General features: G+C 32.3%; 1 protein-coding gene across 2 annotated transcripts in view; it reads left to right on the plus strand.

Annotated features, from left to right (window-relative positions):
• l(2)k09022 (HEAT repeat containing 1 homolog l(2)k09022) overlaps positions 1–26,347 on the plus strand; it is a 97,364-nt gene that overhangs the window by 12,482 nt on the left and 58,535 nt on the right. For both annotated transcript variants that reach the window (XM_075357218.1, XM_075357219.1), the window contains exons 3-9: positions 1,410–1,626; positions 7,204–7,444; positions 9,347–9,601; positions 12,213–12,508; positions 14,033–14,309; positions 18,469–18,832; positions 25,195–25,439. In XM_075357218.1, coding sequence (XP_075213333.1) covers positions 1,410–1,626; positions 7,204–7,444; positions 9,347–9,601; positions 12,213–12,508; positions 14,033–14,309; positions 18,469–18,832; positions 25,195–25,439 — 1,895 coding nt within the window. The remainder of the gene's footprint in view (positions 1–1,409; positions 1,627–7,203; positions 7,445–9,346; positions 9,602–12,212; positions 12,509–14,032; positions 14,310–18,468; positions 18,833–25,194; positions 25,440–26,347) is intronic.

Here is a 26,347-nt window from a genome sequence, read left to right on the forward strand (position 1 = left end):
ACAGTCGAACCTTTATAACGAACCTTGATGTTATGAAAATCTTGATTTTACAAATTTTTTTTATTACACTGTGACATTTTAATAATACTACTAGATATAAATTTACCTCTAACACATACTCCCTTATTGTTCATTGCATACATCCAGTTCAGCAATTATTTTGAGATTAATTCAGTTGGTCTCTGTCTTTGGATTACGTTGCTCGCGTTTTACAGTACTGTATTGTACTGTTTCTTTAGTGTGTCATATACAATTTCAAAACAGGAGTGTCTTAGTGTTTTGGAAAAAATTAGTGCTTTACACAAGTTGACAAAGGTGTTAAAAAAACTATATTGCAAAAACATTTTGAATTCCACTGTCAATTCATTGTCAACAATTTTAAAAAATCGGTAAGTGATACTACAAGAAAGGGACCGGTGTAAAGATCTAGTGAGAAAAAATCAAAAGGTAGGATGTATGATGATATCAACAAAGCTGTTGTAAAATGGATGACAGTGATGTGCGAAAAAAGTTTCCATTATCTGGGATATTAATTAAAGAAAAAGCCCATGAATTTGGAGCCGCATTAGGACACAAAGATTTCCAGGCTAGCAATGGGTGGTTAGAGAAGTTTAAAGAAAGACATTGTGTTATTCATAAAGTAATCTGGAGAAAGTGCAAGTGCCAGTATAAGTGACTGTGAAACTTAGAAGCAGACTGTGTTGAACCGATTTTAGAAGAATATCTGTGCAAAGACATTTTCAACACGGATGAGACGGGTCTATTTTTCAAATGTTTACTCAGTAAAACATTAACTTTTAAAAATGATCCGTGCCTTGGTGGTAAATAAAGTAAACTAAGAATTACGGTGCTAGTGGCTGCAAACATGCAGCCACAGCATTATTTATTCTGTACTTTTCAGTAAATTACACATACAGCCTTACACCATTGATTTATTCTGTACTTTTCAGTAAATTATGAGTTTTTGAAGTACTTCTATTATTAATTTTCTTGCTTGCTGATATTGATTCATATTGTTGGAATAATATCAAATAAAAAGTAGTGAAATTCAAAAGAAAATGTTTCACAGAAATTCATGTTTAGATGCATTTGTATTTCATTGTAACATATTACTATTTTATTTTGTACGTAAAACATTAGCAGTGATCCAAGTTGTAAGATTTAGGTATTCACTATTTAGATATAATTTTTGTTAAGTATCTGTGAATATTTTATACTATGAATAAATAAAAAAAATAATCCAAATTGTAAGATTTAGGTATTCACTATTTAGATACAATTTTTGTTAAATATCTGTGAATTTTTTATCCTATGAATAAATAAAAAAAATAAATTTAATTTTCTAGAAGAATATTTTTTAAAATTATTTCTTTCTCTTGTGAATAATTATCTGTTATTAATATTTTCAGGATTAAAAGGTCTCGAAGAACTTGAATCTATAGATTCACATTTTGAACATTATGAAAAAACTTTATTTGATCCTACTGCTGTACACCTTGCACGATCTGTTGAAACTTTGGAAACAAATAAGAAATTAGATAAGGAAATAAGCAATTTTCTAATTCACTGTACTCCATATTTATTGTTAAAACCGACACATAATGCTTTGGAATGGCTTATCTACAGGTTTGTATTATGTTAATGTTTTTAATAACAAATTTTTATGTTTTTATTGAAAAGGTTTGTTTGTAGAACTAGTTATAAAATAGAATTTTTAAGAAGAAGAGATTTAGTTGTCTAGACAGATAAGTTGTATTGTCTTGATATCAGAAAGAAATTAGAATTCAGCAGATTACTGAGGTAGCAGAATCAGTTAGACAGTAAACTTTGTTTAGCTTGTGCAGGGAGATTTGATGTACTTTAAGGTAAATTTCATAAGAAAGCTACCTATTATAATGAATATCATGATTCGACTTCTGTAAAATTTTGACATATCTTTGTGTTTCACCTCTCCCAGACTCCAAAACCATCGTCAGTTCATATGTATATTTATATATATATATATATTTAACTTTCTTGTGGACACGATAACTGCTGTAATTTTGTGCTACTTACTTTCAAATTGTTCCTTAAAAATACAATGACTCAAAATCTCAGTCGAGTTCGTTAATGGACAAAGTTGGACCTTTGGGATGGAAATGGAGGGTCTTTTTCGAAAAAACAAAATATCGCTATAACTTTCTTATTAAGTAAAATATTGCTATTACTTTCTTATTTAGTAAAATATCAAATTTGTTTAAAGTTCCTATCATTCTTTGAATAAGGGCCTAAAACTTATCTAACTAAAGTTTTTTGATATCACCAACCATTGGTTCAGGGGGTGGAAAAAATGAGGTTTTGAAGACAAAAAATTCATATCTCCCTTAATAGACACATATCGAATCACTTTAAAGTGGTCGTTAGCCGTCTAAACATTACCGACAACTTTTGTTTGAAACAATTTTTGATATGATATGAGGGCTGGTCAAGCCCTTACGGCAAGGGATGACCAAAATGTTGCTGGAGTTGTAAGAAGATGGGGCTTGTCGTATGCTAAACATGTGAAATAATTTTCATATGCAACCATTGTTGTATTGAGTAAATTTGAAGTTTTTCTTACTTTAAGGTGGAAATCTTTTTTATTCCCTACTTAGCACCGATGAAATCTATCTTCGCCTTCCAGTGTTCCAAAATGGATTTTATTGTTTTTGTCGTACATGTCAGTCACCTTGTCTACAATAATCATTGTCAGCGTAAGTAGATTAATTATGTTATCTACTATTTAGGGAATTCAATTTGTTTTGTATTCTATTTTATTATAAACCATAGTAGTAATAATATGCTAAAAAGCCCATTTTCTAACACTGCTACTTGTTCATCCGGAATGCTCTGATTTCTGGTTTTTCAATCTATCTGTTTAGAATAAGGTGTAAATCAGGTTAAAAATGTGGATGTAGGTCTTTTTTGTGCAGGAAGTCGCTTGCTAGTGTCTTTATATGGCAAGTTTCTGACGCACATCATGTTGTGGTCAGACTTGCCATTCGCGGACAGAACCTTACAATTGTTAGTTCATATTTCCAATACAGGGATCCTACTGAGGAACACCTGGCAAGATGGGATAGGATCCTTACTATTGTGGTTAATGGTCCAATCTTTATTGGTGCTGATGTTAATGCAAAGTTGCTTTTCTGGCACAGTGGGATCACTAATCATGGCAGTGGCCTAATTGACAGTTTCATCGCACAGCACAATTTTGAGGTCTTTAATGTTGCAGACCAGTTGGCCACTTACGTCTGTATGGTTAACGGACGAAGGGCCTTTTCAGGTACAAATATTGATATCACCATTGTTAGGGATATCCCTGGCAGAGCCCTTGACTGGACTGTGGTCGATGACTGTTCTAGTGATCATCGGTTGATATTATTTGAAATAGCAGATGAGCTGCATGAAGCCATGAGGGACACCTTCCTGTTTACTGGGGGCGCTTCCTGCATAGGAATATGGACTATCGAAATTCTCCTCTTTGTTGGAGTCCAGACTGGAAATTTTTTTCTCGAGACCTTGACGGCCTGCCATTAGATGTCCTAGCAGAAAATTTCACTTCTGCAGTGGTGGTAGTGGTGGCGGCTGAAGCCGCCATTCCTAGAGGCACAGGCCGAGAATATATATCTGGTTGGTGATCTCAGAATCTGACAGCAATGAAGCAGTCTGTTAACCAACTCAAGGACTGCGCAATGAGAGGGTGATCCAGATCGGTGTGTGGCCCCAACTGCAGATTACTGCAGGGTGAGCACTAGGTACTTTCATAGCATTAGGTCCTCCAAGCATAATTCCTGGAGCTCCTTCATTTAGGAGCAAGGGAGCAGAGACCCTTGGGGCGTTGTGTATAGAGCCCTTGGACACAAGTGCAGGAAAGATGTTTTCCCGTCAGCTTTGTCAACCCGCAAGGGTGTGGTAATTGATAAGAATTGTATCTTAATATTTTGCTGAATGATTTGATCCAGGATGACATAATAGTGGGTGAGGTTTCATACCACTGGTGTGTCAGTTGGGAAATCGTGATTTTCGAGACCATCATACAATCTTCTAAGATAACTGAGGCGGAAGTGCGCCAGGTGATCTGTAGCATGGCATGGCACAAGGCACCCGGATATGATTGTATCACAGTGGAGCTCCTTGTCAGAGCGCTTCCAGTAGTCCTTGGTCCTGTAACTAGAATATATAATAGGTTGCTCTTTGCTGGGCACTTTCTGGCGTGTTGGAAGCATGGAGACTTGGTGTTGTTGTTCAGAGGTGGCGACAAAGATCCTACTGTTAGTTCTTCTTACCGTCCACTAATGTTCTTGCTTTTGAGTGGCAAGAAGGATTTTGTGAAAGTCCTATATTTACGTATTAATGTTAGATTGGTCACTGATCATTTGCTAATGTACAACCAGTATGGTTTTTGACCGGGTAAGAGCACCAAGGATGCCATACTAAAGGTGATGGATATAGCTTCCTCCAGTCCATGTAAATATATATTAGGGATTTTTCTGGACATATCCGGGGCATTTAACAACTTATGGTGGCCCCCTGCACTGTTTCAGATGCAAAAGCGTAAGTGTACATGAAATGAACTAGAAGTGCTCTCAAGTTATTTCAGCCATTGGACCGTTTCCCTACGTGATGGCTGCTTGGAGGTTCATAAGACCTTAACTAAAGGATGCTCTCAGGGCAGTGTTTTGAGTCCCCTTTTTTGGATCATAGAATTCGATTCGATATTGCGTTTATGGCTGCCATGTGGTTGTCGTGTCATCGCTTATGCTGACTACGCGCTGCTACTGATTGAAGGCGAGTCGCCTAACGAGGTAGAGTTCCGAGCTGCTCGTGCTTGTGAGACTCTGACTGTGGAGTCTCCAACATAAGATGATTTTCAGCCCAGAGAAAACCACAATGATGTTGCTTAAAGGCCGATTGGCTGCTTCCCGACGAATCCGGGTTCAGATGGCTGGTCTCTCCATTTAGTATGTTACAACTCAAAAATACCTGGGTGTTATCCTTGATGAGAATTTTCAGTTTAAGGAACATCTACAGTTTATAGCAAAAAAAGGCTGCTGATGCTTTTGATGGAATCCGTAGAGTCAGTCATCCCAATTGGGAGTTGAATTACCGTACTATGCGTATCCTTTACAAAGGTGTCAGTGAAGCTATTATGCTGTATGGTGTGCCTGTCTGGGCTCACTGCATAGCTTTTAAGTATTATGTGGACATTTTGCTGCGGGCCCAGCGACTCCTCTTGCTGGTTCTTATAGGCGGTAACAGAACAGTCTTGCGGGAGGCAGTCTGTGTTGTAGCTGAAGTCAAACCAATAGATATCTTGGCTAATGAGCGTAAGGAACGCTACATTTCCAAGGTAAATAACCTATTGATGTCTGAATGAAAGCAGTAGATTGAAGACTGGGGCCTTGCATCTTGGCAGGTCAGATGGGATGAATCCCCCACTGGTTGCTACATGCATGGTATATTTCCTATAGTGTCTAATTTAGGTGCAATTAGATGGGTTTCCCCCAATCAGTATATCACACAGTTTCTCTCCAGGCATGGTTCCTTTCGGGCAAGTTTGGCTAGGTTTTGTTTGGTGGATTCTAGTCAATGCCCAGATTGCAGGACTGACGATACAGTGGACCACTTCCTCTACGTCTGCCCCCGATATGAGGTCGAACATTCACGAGCTGTTAGGGAACTTGAGAGATACATTCCTTTCTGGATCTTCCGTATCAACTGGATGACCCGGGAGAAATGGTCTGTAGTGGCTGGTTTTCTTCGCGCCATTGCGCTGTGTAATTTAATTGAAGTACTTGATTGTGGTAGGGTTCCGGCTTAGGCATTGGATTGGTTGTAGGTAGGTGCATTGGCATCGTGCCACAGTTATATTGGTATTGTTTGTGAATCGATTTGGGGCTCCTGCTGATGGGGGTGGCTGCGCTGCTGGGTATGGTGCCCTTGCGACTGGGGGTGTGGTGTCCTTCTGCCGGTGGTGGTCCTGATTGTGACTTGGTAATGCCACGAGAGACACCATGATGGGACTGGGTGGGGGTGCGGGGTTTAACCCCGGCTCCTGTGCAGACTGGAATGAGGTTGCATTCCCCTTGTTAGGTGACCTAAACTGGTCGACTTATTTGGGTGTAGGTCTGAATTTCTATGTTGCGTAAAACATAATTTTTATTGGTTTGAGTATGGCACTGATTTATCTTTAAACTCGTTTATTTTCCGAGGCATTCACAGTCACAAATGCTGTTGTCAAATCTGTACTAGGCGCGGGGTTTGCGCTTCTGCAGTTTCGGTTAGTTAGTTTGAGGGAATCATGTTAAGTTGGATGTGAAGATGTCCATTTGAGGCCTACGCGAAGGCGAAATTTGATATGTATTTACTGATGCAAATGTCTGCCGAGGCATTTACATCGGTGGCATCCCGACCGAGGCCTGGCTGATGACTGTGAGATGTAATCAGTTAGAGGGTCTAAAGACAACCTTTGGTAAAGCCCCTCAGGACTTGGAATGGAGGGGGTGGTGTGGTGACTGGTGACGTCATAATGTGGGTTTCTTCCTCTTACAGGGTTGGGATGTAGGTCTTTTCTGATTTCAGTATGACTAATTTTGAGACATTATTATTAATTGATTCTCAACAGTTGAGCACTTAGGGATTCAAAAACAATTAAAAGTAACTATATGTTTAATGAATTTGAAATTTTACTCTGTATATCACAGAACATTAATTACCAGCAAGTTTTTTATTTATTTATTCCTATCTAACATTGTAACATATTGAGCGATGTAGATCAATAACCACCCATCAGAAAGAGTTATTATCCATCAGAGTTTCTTTCTCCAAGAGTAACTGTCATTTTCAACTAGTCCCTATTGTGAACATTGTGATGTCACTTGTAGGGCTGAGTATCAGTTACATTTTTCTGGGCTTGGCATATGATTTGCTAGTATTTAGCTATTCAGTTCTGTGATCAGTGAGGAAGATTACAGGGAATGTTCAGTTCTCAAATTATTCAGTAAGCTTGTCATGGAACTTTTTATTCTTGAAGATGACTACAGTTTTTAGAAGTGATTGGTGTCTCTTGTTGGATCAGAAAGATTGGTACCTTAATGGTGCTAAACATATAGCTGTTTATTTTTCTTAGCTTATTATTATTATTGTTATTATGCCAGTGGTAATTTTATGATTTTTTTCCAGATTTCAGATTCAGAGTTATAATACAGATAGTCTTATGATGCTAGCATTACCTTATTATGAAACCACTACATTTGCTCAAGTCATTCAATTGTTATCCACCAAAAAGAATGAAAAATGGGCATGGTTAGAATCTGTAAAAAAGCATGGAACACCGTTGTCTAAAACTGCCCTTCTAAATAGGGCTGCAACAGATATTTCTTTTTTTAAATTTGTTTGTAATATGCCTATTTTAGTTACGGAGGTAAGTTAGTTATTAAGGTATTGAGTTTTAGTTACTTATATAAGATAGGTTCAAAAAATTTCCAGAATTAGTTTATTTTTTTACAACTACTTACTTGAAAAAGGTTTGGAATGTATTCTCTTTCAAGCAATTTTCTTCAGCAGCTACACACTTTAATAAAGTTGGAAAGTTGAAACAAGTTTGAAAGTTGTTGGAAACACTAGAGTCTATTTTGAGATATTCTTCTCAGTCGCTTCATCACATTGGCCTTCAGGTAAATCTTTTATCTTTTCCTTCCCCTTCAGAGCGATTTTAATGGAAGGAAACAAATAAAAATCATCTGGTGTCAAGTTGAGAAGGTATGATGGGTGCTCCAGAATTGTTACATTATGTCACCAGGTACTCTTTGACAAGTATGGATTGATGTGCTGGTGTGAGGTCATGCAAATTCAGTTCTTTATATCCCATTTTCAGGATGTCAATATACATCCTTGTTCACTGTCTGCCTGTCCGTAATGAATTTGTTGTGAATAATGCCCTATAAATAAAAAAATCCCTAAGTACTTTTCCTCTTCTGTCCAAACAAATTTTCTGTAATCACAGCGGGGTTGTTAATTTCCACAACTATCAAGTCTGGCATTTTGTCTGTGGGTTGCAAAAAATACAATGTCTCATCTCCTGTTATATATTGCTCAGAAAATCTTGATCTTGATGAATGATAGTGATAATGTCTTCTGCCAGTGACATACTAATTTCTTTCTGATTTATAGAAAATATTTTTGGAGTAGTGGTTTACTAATGTGATAAATGTTCAGATCATTATGGAAAATAATGTGGTAATTTCAACTGAAATTATTACTTATTTGATGCTATTTGCTTGATTGTTTTCTTCTATTACTTTGAAATGCATTATTGATATGCTTCATATATGCCAATTACTACATCATGACTATCACTAAAACACTTTGCCAGCCATTCATATGGCACTTTGATTCTCCATACATATGCATGTTTAAGCAATGTTAACATCTCAATAGTGATTTTATAAGCAGAATGCAAAATTTGATATTTTTTTGCTGTTCAATTGCTGTCATTTTTCATTGTGATATACACCATACATAGCAAACACCATTAGTATTGTCTGCAAAATAAGAAACATGTGATCTAGCTATATCATCATGAAAACCAAAATATTTCTTAATATGACTGCTATTTTAAATTGCATGAGGGAAATTTCTGAACCTGTCTTTTAAGTATACATACATATATGTTAATTTAGTAAAATTAGTTCTCCTTTTATTGTATTTATCCATATCTTCCTCTGTACTAATTATATCAAAGATAAAAGTAAAACTTAGCTTTCCACCATCAGTACAGAATCTGACAGTATTTCTTACCTTATCTTATTGCTTCTCTAATGTTTACATTAAAAGTGCTTTTGAGGGTTTCCCTCATCGTCAGTTAATCAAACATTTTTTTAAAATTAAGCATTAAAATTAAAAATTGTCACATATATTGAAATAAGTAGTCAAAAATTAAAATAAAATATTTAAATTTAATATTTTTTTAAATTTTTGATTAATTGACGATGAGGGAAACCCTTGAAAGTGCTTTTAATGTAAAAATTGAAGAAGCAAGAAGATAAGGTAAGAAATATTGTTAGATTCTGTACTGTTGGTGGAAAGCTAATTACTTTTGTCTTTGATGTATATGCATTAATAAAAAACATGAGTGAGTAATATAAGAGAGGAATTGTGTAAGAATATTGACAATAAAATATTTATTTTATTTTATTTTTATAATATTGACTTTCGACCATAGAATATTGACTTTTAGAGATGTTGACATAAATGTATTTTATTTTGGGTCCTGTTTTAACTTACTGTAATAAATTATTTTAATTACTTTATTAAATTTTTGAAGGTTTATGAAGGAGAGGATGCTAAATGTTTAGCTTCATTATTTACTTTTTACTGTACTACTGTGATTGGTGCCTTTGAACATTGTGGAACTATTTCTGAGCTACACATATCGCATCTACTGCCATCTCTTATTGCTGGGTTGTCTTCTAAAATTAAGGATTTTATTGCTTCTTCATTTATGATTCTTAGTTGTTTAGTTGCTAAAGTTCAGCTCAATAGGAATGTCTTAGAAACATTATTTTATAAAGTCGTTAAGGTAAGATATTGATTTTTTTTTTAAGCTAACAAACATTTTTTTATGAAATTATTACCTGTTTAAAAAAAATATTTTTTCAGATTAACAAATTGCTTACATTAATAAATGTACTGATGCTTGTGCAAAAATGTCATTATTTTTACTTATTTGTATTTTAATTTGGATATACTTTGTATATAATTTAATATGGAAGATAACAAATATGATTTGTTTGGGTTGATCAAAATGATAAAGAAATTCTAGAACCTTGCTGAGAATTGAACTTGAGTGAACAGGAAGCTGTGTATTAACCATTATACCACTAGCCGACTTATTGATAAATGAATAATAAATAAGTTAAGAGCTAATTTTTTTTTTTGTTATAAAATACTTGTTTTATAATCTGATAAAAATTATTTTTTGCAATTAGCAATTTGTGTTTATTTTTTTGCTTTTAACTTTTTTTTTGTTTGTGAATGTTTTGATTGTTTTTAATATTAGGATATTAAAATTTTCTTTCATGATTGTTTGTAACAAGTTTGTTTAAGAATTACTTTACCTTAGAATTTTAAAGAAAAAGTGTCTTGATTTAATGTTTCGTTTTTATATTTTTGTTTTCCAGGTAATGATAATATTAATATAAAACTGTTTTTTCGCCTCAAAAAAAAAAATAAAATATTTCGGTATATGATCCTTTTGATTCAAAGACCTAGCTCAGCACATTTTCGATTGTTCAAAACATCTGTAGAAGACTAGTTTAGAATGGCAATCAGCCATGGGTCATGTTTTTCGTAACGTATTTTCTGTCAAGAAACTGCTCCCTTTTAAGTGATATTTTCAATTTGGAGAATTAGATGAAAAGACGGGGAATATTCATGCTTAAATAAAAGTTCTGGAATAGTTGGTGAGAGTGGAATGGAGTGTTGTGATGAGGTTTCCAATTGTGATTTCTTTGGACATATTCTTTAGTGATGATTAGCATCATGAAGACAATGGAGAATTTCTTGATGTCTGTTAACGCTAACTTTTTAGAGTTTGTTCATAGACCGTGTGACATCACGATATTAAAACCAAACCGTCAGCATCACTTTGTGTAATCACCTACCTTGTTTTGTTTGATCTCAGAGAATTTGAAGATATCTGGTTGAATAATTCTTTTATTTATAATTTTTAGATGAAATTACCAAATGCTTGCTGAACTTTGTATATTTTTTCAGCTTTGATATTATTAAATTTATACATGTTCAAATATGTTCTGTTTGTTTCAAAATTATATACAATAAAGGTTTTTATTGCAAACACGAATATACATAAAGACTGGGACTATGAATAAGTACAATGATTGCAGTAAGAAGGAAAATCATACATGTGCAGTAAGGTTAAGGTTAATTGCAATGTTGTGCTAGCTCCTCTTTGCTCTAGGTGTACCAAGAAAATAGTAAGGTTGAATACTTTTTGTGAGTTAAACCACATATTGTTGGTGGCAAATTTATAAGACCCAGAGTTTGAAGTAATACAGAAAACATATTAATATGTTTGAAATTTGGTTCTACTGGATCATGTTGAAAATTATGCAGGTGAATAAAGTTTTAAGTGAAGAGGTCTTAAGATGAAAAGAACAGAAAAAAATTGTGGGAAAATCTTACTTGGCCCTTTGATGGGTCATGTATTATATCATCCAGGTTTAATTAATATAATTTAATGATATTGCGACTAGGAGGTTAAATCTGTTGAGGTAGAAAAAATTAGAATAATATATATTGAACAGGAAATTGAGGAGTTTTATAATTTCTGAAAGTAAATTATTATTATTATGATTACTATAAAGTTATCTTTCATTATCTATGAAATATAAATCACGTCTAGTTAATATATGAAAGCTGAGCAGTTTTGTTTCACGTTGGCATGACTTAGTTGATAAATGTATTTTTAGTCTTTTAATAACTATTTTTAAAAAAAGGATTAATTATTAAACAAAATTATTTAATACAATCAGATCAAATTAATAAGATTTATATCTTATCTTTCAGTTTTATGTATTGAAAGTAAACTGATGAATTAAATCAAAATCACTGCTTTTCAGATTACTGCAATTCTTGACCATTTTTTTTATAATATATGTTTGAAAAGAACAGGTTCACAGTACAAAATGTATGGTATTTGTAGTTATTAATTATTAGAAGTAAATTGTGAGAGATCTAAAGGGATAAAGTGAGAGAGAATGTGAGATCTGTTGACAGATCTCCATATATATGGAAGAGATTGGTTTATCTGTACAATTATTTTTTATTAAGGTTCAGTTGATTTTGTTTTTTATTTTATTTTTGCACATTATATATTTTTAAGCTTGATTTTTATAAATGTTAAAGCATGTTTTATTTTTACTATTACAATGAAAAATGATATAGTTGTGTAGGAAACAGATCTCTGTTCACGGTTCACACAGTTTAGAGTTCTTTTTGTTTCCAAAGTCTATGGAAACGATGTATACACAAGTTTGTGGTGTCTGAGAACTAATTTATTCCTAACAGGCTTTTGTTTCTACTTCCTAAGGATTAATTTGATTTTCAAGGTTTTGTTTCCTGTTTTCGTAAATGGTTAATTGGCTGTTATTTGTTAATTTTTTCTACAGGTTAGGACAATGAAGAGTGAAGCGATTCTGTTAATGGTAATCCTTTGCCAGTGTAACAATGCTGTGTCAGAAAAATCATTAGCTGTTCTAATGAAATCCAAATGGTTCAAGAAGTCATTGATCAGCACCATTCAAGCTGGTGTATCTGTTTTTCCACTTGTCATTAGTATTTTATCATCTTGTATTGATGTTATTAAACATCAAAAGGGAGATACTGTTAATGAAATTAAAAGTTATGTGTCAGATATTTTACATAAAATGTGTTTTAGTGTTGAAGAAGCTGAAATAGTTTTTAGGTGAGTTTTTTTGTGATTAATACTAATGTTTAATGATTACACTTAAGTAATATGTTTATTTTATTATTCATTTTTATTGCCTTTTCCTCATTTATCATTTATTTTTATTTTTTACCAAGGAAATTTGTAGATTTATTTTTTTTCTTAAATAATTAACAGTGTGTTTTCCTTCCTCGAAGCTACTTTAAAGGAAACATATTCAAAGATTTCTGTTTCTTATTTTTTTTAAATGTGCAGTGGAAGAATATTAAATTTAAATATTGTTTCTTTCGTTATGTTATTAAGATGGGCAATTTAGTTTATCTAATGTCAGTACTTAGATAAATCTTTATCCAATCTACATAATTCAAACTTACATTACAAAATTTTAAATGTAACAGCCTTATGTATATTTTCAGCTTGTACATATTTTAAATTTAAGGGTTAACACCATTACTCTGCAAAATCCACATAATTTAAAGGATGTTATCCTCATGCTACAATGGTGATGTGATTTGGGGTAGTCTAAGATTACATTAAGTTTATTTTTATTTAATGATAAAGCACAGATTAATTGAAAACATATTTGAAGTTAAAAAAGTTTTTTCAAATAATTTTAAGTTGAATCCTGGTACTGACTATACATATTATTAATGGAAGTAATAATAGTGCACATTTTATTTGGATCGAATTCTACTCTTGAAGAACATAAATATCAGCCTAATATTATGTGAAAAAAGGTTTTGTGTTTTGCTAGAGGCTAAGTTTCTTATTAAAATCCATTTAAAGATAGTTAAATTACTTTTAATTTTTCAGTAGATGTGTAGGATTTACAAAGTGTATTCTAAGATTTTACATTTTGTGAGCTCTATTTTCAGTCTGATAAACCTGTATGTTGTAGGTGGTCATATTTCAAGGGTATGTAGAAAATTGGAAATCTACAAATAGATTAGTTATTTCATTTCACTGGTAAACATGTTTGAAAATTATCTTGGGTGTTCCTTATATCTCGACATACCTGGTTATGGTTTTTTTTTTTGGTTCAGAGTAATTTATTTGTTAACAGTATTATTGTTGATATTTTCTTTTCATGGATATGTTTAAGAACTAAACTAAATAACTTAATATAGTGGTTATAAAACAGTGTATTTCAGATATTTATATTTATTTTATGAATTATGCAGTGACATTTGAGAAAAAAATTCAGTGTTACCAATAACATAAGTTCCTCACATATCGCTCTAGCCAGAGAATCTATTTTCAATGTTTGGGTTGTGCAACTTTTGAATCACCTGTTAAAAAGTATGTAGCTTATGGGGATGGCATTAATTAACAAATTCTGATTTGATTTCCATCTGTTATTACCTGTACATTGCATATGTAGTTACAATTACATTAAACAAATATTGAGAAAGTATAAAATATTATAAGTTGTTATAATTATTTTATATAATGCAACTGATAAATTATTTTATCCCTTCACTTATCAGTTTTTTTTTTTTTACTTTATTTATTTGAATTTTGAAATTGGATTTTTTTAAACAGGATTTTTGTAGATTCATGTACCAGTATTACAGTGAAAAAAAATCTGTCTTTAAGAAATTGGTTTGTAGTATTAATGAAGAAGTTGGAAAAACAGTATCCGCAATCGTTTGATTCTATTATATCTGATAATAAATATTCATCAGTTGCAAAAGAGTTAATGGGTTTGAGCCCAGATTATGAAGGTCAGTCAGAACTTTTTGAAAAGTTACATCATCCAAATGCCAATGTTAGAATTGAAGCAGTTAAAGCAGTCCCTGAGCAGCTTCAGCCTATTGAGGTACTTAATAATTTTATTATGTTTGCATACTAAGCGGTATTTACAGAATGTATTTTCTGCAAATCCATTCATAATTTCAACATTTTTAAAACTGAAAACAATTTCAACAAATTATAAACAGTATATGTTTTAATGTAGTTACAGAATTCAATACCAACTGAAGGTACAGGATACTGCAAAAATCGATTATAGGAAATTAATATGGTTAAGTTTAACTTATCTAATTACTGTATTTTGGTGGTTTATATTTCTTAAAAAAATAAATTTTATTAACAGTGGTGAATATGTTAATGAATTATACAATAATTATCTATTGATTTAATAGCCAAATATGTACATATAGTCTTCTCAGTTTATATGAGTAATTAAATTAAAAAAAAAAACAGGTATGGTCAACTGCTATCACCAAATGCCAATGACTTACAGTGAAACTGCTCTCAAGATTGCTAAAATTTTATTCTATGTGAATTCACTTCACATAGAAACAGGCACAGCAGACTGATAAATTGTGCAGGTGCTGTACAAGCTGATCTCTGTAAAAAAAACTCATAGACAAATTTTACACATTCAAAAGATCAAAAATTGATCTTTCCTGAGAAAATGTGGTGATCCTACCTTCACTTGTCAATTGAGGAAATGTTGCCATAAATCCAGACAAAAATATGAGGGCTGTTTTTTTTTCAATATCCGATGGGCTATAAAAAAAGATACATTGATGTAACAAAATGATTTTTTTACTAAAAGTTGAGTAGTATCTAACTTATTTTTCTACATATTCGCCAAAACGATTGAGGCATTTGTCGTATTGTGACACCAGCTTTCTGATGCTCTCTTCAAAGAAGTTTGCCCCCCCTGGGTGCGGTAAGGTATATCTTGACAGCCTCCTGAAGTTCTTCGTTGGTGTTGTTCACCCAACCATGCCTTCAATTCTTGAAAGAGGTGAAAATCTCTAGGTGCTAGGTGTGGACTATATGGTGGATGGTCGAAAACTTCCCAATTGAATTGTTTGAGATGGTCTTGTGTCACGTTGGCACAATGTGGTCATGGATCAAAACCACACCCAGCAAGAGGATGCCTCTTAATTTGTTCTGAATCGCTCTCCGGAGTTGATGTAAAGATTCACAATAAACGTCTTTTATTATTGTCCTCCGTTCCGTAAAGTCCACCAACAAGACAATTTATGATCCCAAAAAACTGTAGCCATTGCTTTCCTGCTGCTCAGTATCTGTTTGAACTTTTTCGGCTTGTTTGGAGGAACCCACCCGATGGTCTAGTGTCATCACAAATCAGCTGATTTTGAAGTCGAGAGCTCTAAGGTTCAAATCCTATTAAAGGCAGTTACTTTTATATGGATTTGAATGCTAGATCTTGGATACTGGTGTTCTTTGGTGGTTGGGTTTCAATTAACCACACATTTCAGGAATGGTCCACCTGAGGCTGTAGAAGACTATACTTCATTTACATACATACATATCCTCATTCATCCTATGAAGTAATACTTTACAGTGGTTCCAGAGGCTAAACAGAAAAAGAAAGGCTTGTTTGGTGAAGTGTGCATCCACTGCTTAGACTGTTGTTTGGTTTCTGGATCGTCATACTGGATCCAACTCTCCTCACCAGTAATATAAACTTTAAAAACTCTTCCTCCTCATTATTGTAACGTGTCAGAAACATTAAGGCTGACGCCATTCGCTGCATTTTATGATATTCATTCAAAATTTTTGGGATCCAACTTTAGTCACAGTTGTGTACAGAGAAGACCTTGAAATTTTTGGGATTTCTGCAGAAAGTTCACTTATTGTAAATCTTTGTTTGTCACTGACAAAATCATCAATATGCTCAACCAGGCATTCTATAGCGACATTCTTGCATCTTTGCCCACCTTCGTCATGGGCATCCGTTCGCTCTTCTTTAAATTTCCTACGTATACCATTCCTGTACACTCGTAAAGTTTTCACCATATACTAGGCTCATTCTATGAAGGATTTCAGCAGCGCTACATCCTTCTTGCAGAAAACATACCACACTCCGCAACTCACACTTGGTGGGAGCATCGATTGTAGCGGCCATATTCAATTGCTCGTAGCTTGGCTCACACAGATGCAGTGGAGCTGGCAATGGCAAAGGTTGTGGTAGGGGGTGGCACAAACACACAACATGCAGACCTGGCTCCTGTCTATCTCTTGTTTACTTAGATACATGATTAGAGGTTTAAAAAAAACAGCTCTCGTAGCTAGCATGTCTGTTTCCAACGTCAAACCTTCTTTAGCAAACCAAGGGATGTAAACTTGTAGATAAATTGATTAGTTAAAATTTATTGACCTGTTCAAATGACTTCATTTCAGAAAGTGAAGTAAAGAATGCCATCATATTATTAAATTCAAAGAAAATCTCTGATTCTGATGATTTTTTCCAGAAAACCTAAAAATTGGTGACCCAACCATTGAATTCTTTGCTTGATAATGTCTGATGACTTTATCAGACAGTAAATTTTCAAAATGATAGCCATGCTGAGGCCTGGTAAAACTCAAAGTTACAGATTCTAATGTAACTTAAACAAGAGTAACCTACAAGAGTTGCTAAAATGGATAGTGGTTCCAAATTTTCTCATCAGATTAACTACCTCCAGAACAAGTAAATTTCAAACAAGATAAGATTGTATAGATCAGATTTTGTCTAATAAAATAGATTAAAGGTGAATTTCAAGCAGACTGAAAATGTCTTTAGTCTTTGTTGATCTTCCCTGCACATATGATACAGTCTGGAGTAAGAGCTTGCTGCTCATACTGGTGATTACCATTTTGTGATTAAAGATTTTTAACTTACACCAACTAAACAATGGATACCTTCAGGGATCAGTTCTTGCCATATTGATCTTAATTTATATACCTATAACTTACCACAACGGTTTAAGGAAGTTTGTTTCTACTGATGTTATCATCATTATTACTCAAAGTTTCAATATTGAGGAAACAGAAAGTATACCTTCTCTGATCTGCAAAAACTTCTCATATACTTTAAAAGATTGAGACTACTCAAATCCAGATGAAGCAGAAAAAAGAGTTCTGTCAGATAACAAAGAAACTTGCAGAACTCTAAATGTCCATTTCAGTGGTATTTATTGAGATACATCCCTTTCTTCAAATGTCTGTTATTGCACTAGATAAATTGCTTGCTTTCAAAAAAATATCTTAAAGTGTCCTTAAGGTTTGACAAGAAATAAAGTATTACAGAAACTGGCTGGAACTAGTTGCAGTGCATCTGCTGAGGCATTCAGAACTGGACTCTGTGTACTTGGCAGGTTGACCATGTGTTATAACAGTGCACATGTTATAAAAAGTTTGATATTCAATTAAATTACACAATGAAAATGGTTGGTAAAACCATCAGTTACAAAATAAAACACAGAATTTATAAATAATAATTTAAATAAATGTTTATATATACTGTATTTATGTATAACTGAATTTTTTATTCAAATGTGCTAACTCTATCTTTACTATGAAGTCTAGTGCGTCCATATCGATCTTAGTTTGTGTAAATTTTATGTTTATTTTCAGTTAAGTTTGTATTATTAATGGTTTTTGTAATTTTGTATATTTGAAAATTTTGTTTAAAATTACACACTTTATTTAAAATTAAAATTTTATATAATTTTCTAAAATAAAATTTTGATCTGCAAAATCAAGTTAAACAAAATATACTATTAAATAAATACTATACTATAAATATATACTATTGAATAATAAATAATTTTTTAGTAAAACAATTTTTTCAGTAAGAAGATGGGCATTTATAAGTTTCGTTTTGTTGTATAATTTTCTACAGTTTGTATGTGAAAATGATCTTTTGTTAAACATTATTTGGATTGCTCTTGCGTACTGTTCTGTGATGAGCTTTTATGCAAGTCACTAATAAAACCTTTTATCTATTTATTTATAAATTGTTTTTTATTTATTGAACTTGAGTGAAATTTCTAAAAGAATCTAAATTTTAGTAATAATAACAAAATTATTATACTCAAAACTACTAAACTAAATAACTGAAATTAAACTGTAAACTAAATGTGGTGGTTGGTTTAACTTTCTTAAAACTATATAGTTTAGGATAAGCCACTACAATTTTATTTTTTAAAAGATGTGATTTGTATTTGTTTTAGTCATCTTGGTTAAGTGAAACCATATTGGAACGTTTATCTGATGATGAACCGCGTGTAGTGAAAGCAGTCTTAAGTCAACCATCTGATTATTTACAATCGTTAATAGGTTCAGAAAAGCTGAGAGTTTCTTTAACTTGTCTTGCTATTAAAATATGGAAAAAAAACGAAGAAATTTGGTACAAGTTAGCCCCAGCAGTATTAACGAAACTGTCTAAATCACTTCAGGCAGATTATAATGAATTAAATTTATTGTTGACTGTTGTGCCATTCTTGTTTATTAATGAACCATATCATTTGCAAGCAGCTAAGAATGTACTTTCTGTTTTTTCTCAATATAGCTTTTTTTTAAAAGCTGTAGGCCAAAGTAAGTGTAATAATATTTGTTGATTAGTAAAATTTTAGTTTATAATGATAGATTTTATTTATGAATATTGTTGCTGATCCAAGCTGGAGAATTGGTGAGGATAAGGAATATTAATTAAATTTTGCTCAAATTAAGATTGTAAGATGGTACATTAAAAGTATCGTATTGAATTGGTTACTGATTTTTAATGGTGGGAATGGTATCAGTCCAGTCCTTTGCAACAAACTTTCCAGTTCTCTAACTAAAGAATACTTAATATTATTATATTATGGATGTTACAGGTGCTGTTCAGAAATGGATATTTCTGATCAGCAGTAAAAAAAAGATTTTATATACAAGGGTTATTTTTTTCAAGGTCTGATCGGTCACGAAATAAAAACCTGCGCAAAAATCGGATGAACCTTTGCGCATATGTGTTGCACAGCGTCTCTAGTATGGCCTTCAATCAAGCTGCGTCACTTCGTTTAGTTCTGTATATGCAGCTAGCACGTAAACATGTCTACAACAGTAGCATCTCCTGCCAAGTGTGAGTGTGTGCGGTAATTCGATTTCTTCAGGTTGAGGGGTGTAAGGCGGCTGAAATTCATAGACGAATAAGTAATGTGTACGGTAAAACTTCAATGAGTGGCAGCAAAGTGCGACAATGGTGCAGGAACTTTAAAGCAGGACGTACAGATGTTCATGATGCAGGCGGTCAGGGAAGGAAGCGAGTGTCAACCGATGATCTCGTTGAGTGAGTGGATGAGGCAATTCAAGAAAATCGTTGGTTCACAATTTCTGTATTGAGTGATTTGTTTCCTGAAATTTCAAGGTCAGCTCTCTACACCATTGTGAGTGAGAGACTTCAGTACCGCAAACTGTGTGTGAGGTGGGTTCCCAAGATGCTGTCCGACCATCACAAAACAATGAGACTGGATGCCTCCCTAATGTTTCTCCAGCGCTATCACAATGAAGGAGAAGATTTTTTGAACAAAATTGTCACAGGGGACGAGACATGGGTCCATTTTGAAACTGAAGAAACAAAAGAACAATCCAAACAGTGGATGCATTCTCATTCTCCCAGTAAACCAAAGAAGTTCGAGCCAACCTTCTCCAAGAGAAAGTGTATGACTACTGTGTTCTGGGTTCGGAATCGGAATGGAGTTCTCTTGGTGGAATTCATGGAACGTGACACGACCATCACTGCAGCCTCATTACTGCGTGACTCTTCAATGTTTACGAAGGGCAATTCAGAATAAGCGGAGAGGAATGTTGTCATCAGGCATTGACTTTCTCCATGACAATGCTCGGCCGCACACCGCAGCTGTAACAAAGAAGCTCCTGCAGCATTTTCGTTGGGAAGTGTTTGATCACTCACCATACAGCCCGGACTTGGCTCCATTTGATTTTCACCTCTTTGCTCACATGAAACGCTGGCTAGGACAACATTTTGGCACAGACATCGAGCTGCAGACCAGCCTAGAAACATGGCTGAAAACACAGGCGACTCCGTTCTATGACAAGGGTATTGGAAAGTTGGTACCACTCTATGACAAATGTCTAAATCGGAGTGGTGACTATGTAGAGAAATAGTGTAACTATGTAACTACTTGTTACAAATAAAAAATTTTTTATTTTCACTGTGGTTTTAATTTCGTGACCGATCGGACCTTGAATAACCCTCGCATTTATATATATATATATATATATATATATATATATATACACTTTTTTTTGTGTTTTTTTTTTTTGAATGGTTTAGAACTGAACAGGTAATATATTTGCAGTTCTGAGTAAATTGTTGTGAAAGTTTTTTTGTTTTGTTTTTTCCAGTTTTAAATAATTTGATTGGTTTTATATTTAATAAATATTAGTCTATTATAATGTCTGTGTACAATTAAAATAAAATATAAAAACATTCTGTTTGAGAGAAAAAAGAAAAGATATGTCTTCTCTTGTATCTCTTTGCCTCCAATTTTTTTGTTATACCCCATTGGTTCCAGTTAATTTTAGTTTTTTATTATTTTTGTTTTTTCTTTTTGTTCTCACCACTACAGATCATGTTTGCTTTGTCTTGACTTTTTTCCTTTCTTAAAAGGGTTTCATTCTTTTGCTCTGTTGTTACCTTTTTCCATCCATCTATTCAGATTTATACCCTTCTTTTTATTTCTCAATGGAAACTTAGATTCTCAAATCACTTTTATAAATTTATCTCTGGCTTTACACAGATCCTTAGAAAATTTTTTCTTGATTGTTGTGGTTCTACTTATGTAGAAATTAAATATTTGTTTTGTCAATCTTTGGTTTTTCATTCTGCATAAATGTCCATAAAACTGTAATCTTCTTTTCCGATTAAGTCTCCTATTTTTTCTGTATATTTGTAAATTTCTTTTTCATTTTTCAATTGTAAATTCTATCTTCATATTTTGGTCTATAAATTTTGCTTAAAATTCTTTTGTCTATTTTTACTATTTCTTGTTCTGAAAAACTGCATACATTCAGCCCCATACAGTGTTTCTGTTAGGACTATAATTTTATAATGCCTCAATTTGGAGTTATATGACGGATATTTTATCCGTAAACATTTGTAAGGTAATAGGCAGTTTCCATTTTTCATACTCTACTTTCATTCCATTTTTTTTCAGTTTTATTCTGTTATTATTTCTCCTAAATATTTAAATTTTTGAACTCTACTTATTTCATTCTTGTCAGAAATCTTAAGGGTTTGTTTTCTGTTCTCTTTGTCATGGGGAAAAACCAGTTAGTTTTTTCATAAGAAATTTTAAGACCAATTTTGCTTGCACATTAGCTTATTTTTTGAATTTTGATTTTAGCCTTGTCTATCTCTCGCAAAAATTTCAATATCGTCTCCGAAGGCCAGAATGTGTGTATTTATGAATTTAGTTTTAGGCCCATTGTTATGTTTTTGTGTATGTTTAATTTTTTAAGTTCTCCCATTTCTTACACCTTTTTCAAGGGCACGATTAAAGAAGATTGGAGACAGTTTAGCTCCTTACCTTACTTCAGTTTTAATTTTAAATGGTTCAGAATGTTCCCTTAAGAATTTCACTTTTGATTTTTGTGTTTTTTAAAATGTTTATCATTTTGGGATGTATTTTAAATTCTTAAGGATTTTTAGTAGAGATTCCCTATGCATGGGATCGTAGGCTTTCTTAAAATTATAACAGTTTTTAATTTTTTGGTATTGTAAAATTTGTTTTAGATTAAAGATTTGCTCAGCACAACTTCTTCCAGGTCTAAGTCCACTTTTATATTCTCCAATTTCTTTTTCTATTGTTGGTTGTCTTTTACTTAATATTTTGGACAAAATTTTGTATGGGACTGACAACAATGAAATTCCACGATAGTTGTTGATATTTTTTTAAATTTCTTTTTTTGTGGAGGGGATATATTAAAATGTTTTTCCAATCTTCTGGAATTCATTTTGTTTCCCAGATTTCTTTAAGATTCTTTTGTAAGTTTCTGGTCCCTGTTTGGGCGCCAATTTGTAAGCTTCTGGTCCCAGTTCAGGCACCATTTTGTAAGCTTCTGGTTGATGATTGGGCACCTTTTTGTAAGCTTAAACATCAAAAACATCAAATTTAAATTATACACAAAAATAAAATTTTTAATTTTTAAAGAATTAATTTTTAATGAATAAAAAATGAACTTACTATTGTGGGATTTGCGAAACATTGTACTAAGACTATGCTGCTTATCTTGCTCTCTCGAGTTTTACAAAAAAGACAGTTACAATAACTCAACACATCAAAAAATGTTACTAATAGCAATGAATAAATATACATTATTTATAAAAATAAAAAAAAAGACCACAATAAACACATTTGACTTTGAACACCCATAATTAGTCTATTTGAATTCGTGTTAAATATTATTTAGTATTGAATAAATTAACCAATTTAATTAAGCCTTATGAGCTTAATTTTTGTCAAAATTTATAATGGTTACACTTTCCAGTATTTTGCTCAGTTCATCGCTAGCATATTTCAGCATTTCTTCAACTTTACTGTCTTCTCCAGATGTTTTATTATTTCTTTTGTTCCCTCTGTGTTTGGTGGTTGAAAAATTTGGGAGTTTTGATTATTTTTTGTAAGTTAAAGGTTTCTTTAGGGTCAGGGCAATTCAGCAGGTTTTCAGAATATTTAGCTGATCATGATAGATTTTCTTGATTATTCATTATTAGGTCCCCCTTTTAATTTTTAAAGTTGGTACAAATTGGATTAAAGCCGATAATTTGGATTTAAAATTGTGGTAAACTCTCTTGTATTATTTTTAGCAAAATTTTCTTCTAAAATTGTTGTTTTTCATAATTTCTTTTTTGATTTCTAGTAATTTTAGGATTTTTTTTTGATTTTATCCAGTTTTCAGTGTTTTCTTTTGTAAGGTAAGAATTATAATTTTTCCTTATTTTTTCTGTTTCAAAGAGCATTTTCACAGACATTATTCCACCGAACTTGTTTTTGCTTTTTAGCTGTGGAGGAAGTTTCTTCTGCCTACTCTGTTATTTTGTTTTAAGTTTTACCAATCTTTATCTTTGATCTATGCAATTTTGTTTTTAAATTTTTCAATAGTTTCTTCATTGTCTTTATTATGGTAATAAAAAAACAAAAAAATTGTTACTGTTCATTTTTTTTTTTTTTTAATGTTGACAGAAAGTACATAAATTGAAAGGAAGTAAATATATCATAAAATGTTTAAATAAGAAGTAATAATAAACAAAATTATTGTGAAATTTAATCATAATCAGATTCCAAAAAAATCAAGATTCCAAAAATCAATTTCATCTTCTGACAATCTTCTAGTTTTTTTATCTTGTCATCTGTATTTTCCAATTGTAGGTTTTCCTTATAATCTATATTCTTGTAGAAAGATGGGTTGATGACTGGAAGAGTGTATTTCCAAAGATCAGTCAAATTTTTATACCTCTCTTACCAAGACATTTTAATTTCTACATCCATTTCTTTAAATGGGCAGAACAATATCACTTACATAATTTTTATAAAAAAAGAATTTTTTTTTCTTGCTTGTTCAAAATGTAACTACTACATCTTATTGATATCTGGTACTCTGCATGAAATTTTATATAGGAATTACAGCCTTAAATTCATTTATCTCCATATAAACTAACTAAAACTTTTTTATTGGCTTTTTTACTGATACAACTTTGAACCAGTCTTGCTGGACAAACACATATGTTACTTTTGTCTTGACTTTCTCAATGACTGAAAAATCTTTATTCCATTCAGAAAATGAGTGTCCTGAGACAAAGAATTTGTGGGCCACTGTGTATTTTTAACTATGTAAGACCAAATTTTTTTATAACATGTTTGCTTTGTTTTGACCACAATAGTTAACAGTTAATGCAATGTAAGTAATGCTGGGTAGAAGATTTTGAATAAATTTTGTTAAACAAGACATTATTTCTTGTGAGTCATGAAGTTTCACACTTTGACCACATGAACATTATAGGCTCTTTTGTAATTAAATTATGTACACAAAGATTGTATGTCCCATAACTGTCTTGAATAGTAAATTTAGCTGCAATTTAAATTAGGTGTAAGGGAGAGTCTTTTGTAAATCAAAAGCGATCACAGCCAATTAGAAGAACCTTTAGCAGATTCTATAATGGTGTTCTTGTCTTTCGTGAAACGCTAAGTTTTTGTTAAATGATTATTCTTCTTTAAAATAGCTGTATTTTTGTTAGCTAAAGTACCAAATCGTTCAAGCTAATTGAAACAGAAATTCAGCTGATATGGTTTGTAGAAAGATACAAGTGACTTAAACCTCTCTGCTTCCAGTTGTAATCTAATTTCCATCACTGCATTTATCTCAGTTTTTAGAAAACTTTACTTGTATCCCTTTGGTTCTAATCCAGACATTGTTTCTTAATGTTACCTGTGTTACTTCTTCACATATTCACCACCCAAAGTCAGGTACTTAAGGTACCATGATACTGACATTTTGTTCTTTCGTTTCTATAAAGCATAATTTCACAGGTTGCCCAGCCTGTTGTTAATTTGTGCTTTGTAGATTACAAATCATTATTTTATAGCCAGCCAATTTTAATATTTTGTGAAGAGGTAGTAGTTTGTCAGTACAATGTTTTTACTATGGGTGCAAAGTTAAAAATGTCACACAAACTGCTTTAGTCAAGCTTTTGTCTGACCTGTGAAATGAGACATACATTGCAATGCAAAGTGAAATTCTGTACAATTTGTTTTTGATTGATTTTTCTGAAGTTTGACAGAATAAAGTCTCAAAAACACAGTTGGCTTACTGTTATTACTTGGCTAAAGACACCTGTGCATTTGTTTTATTTTATTTTTTGTCTCACAATAATATTTGTGTTTTTTTTTCTTTAGAAATAAAAAAAGTAAAAAATTTGTCAAAGGAAGAGTTGCAAAAGACCTTATGGGAAGCACTTCAAGACTCATCATGTCTTACAGTACAAATTGATGATGCCGTAATTCATTCCAATACTTCATCATCCAGCATTGATAAATTTATAATAATTTTATTTTCTACAGCCAAATTATCTATTAAATCAAATCCTTTACAGAGTCTAAATCTTATTAATCTTTTGGGTGGCTTGATAAAAGAATCTGAGGTATGTCTTTTTACAATCTTTTTATAGTCTTTTTTTTTTTACTGCCTTTTTTGTGTGACTATTTACATTTGTGAGTTGTTAGTTAAATGTAATTGTATTATTGGTTTTTAGTAACATCTACTTTTAACAGACTTAATATAGATCCTTTGTGTTGGTAATAAAAAAAATTGTATTTTGTTTTTTATTTCTAATGAGATTTAGAGAATGGAAAAAAGAATTCCAACAGATTAGTTATTATACTTCATACTTACATTTTTATTTGTCAGACTCAGTTGGCTGCCTGTAAATTTTCTTAAAATCAAAAATTCGTGTGTTCTTAAACTTTTCATACCATACATGAATAGTAGGTCATGACAGTGGTGACCTGTTATATTGTGTTCGAAATATATGTTGAATTGCTCTATATAAATTTGTTTCTATGAACCTCACAAAAAAAAAAACTGGCTTCTCTTGAGCATTCATGTTGTGGCTAAGTTGTTGGCGTGTTTCACTTCCATGTGACCAAGAATGCCATCTGTGAAACTATTTTTGAATACTTCCCTTAAATAAAACCATCTGTAACATCTGCAATCTATATTTACACTGTAAAGGATCTTTTGTGAATACCTTGTATATTTATAAGCAGTTAAAGCTTTTGTGAGTAGCAAAGGTAGTGTTGCTGTTAGTAAATAGGCAGAGAGAAAGACTTTTTTTACATTTTTTGTATATGTATTACAATTACTTTCTAGTTGAAAATGGTGGGACTTCTGATAATATAAGTTGATGGGCTTTGTACGATGATTGTATTCTACAGTAAAAAATCTATAATGTAGTTAGTTAAATGATGTAAAATAACAATTAGAATTAATGAATGCACAGTTTTGATAAACATAACTGATATTTCTTGATCTTATAACAAATAGCAACTC

This window comes from Lycorma delicatula, chromosome 2, assembly GCF_047948215.1.
Source record: "Lycorma delicatula isolate Av1 chromosome 2, ASM4794821v1, whole genome shotgun sequence".
In the NCBI taxonomy this organism is placed as follows: Eukaryota; Metazoa; Arthropoda; class Insecta; order Hemiptera; family Fulgoridae; genus Lycorma; species Lycorma delicatula.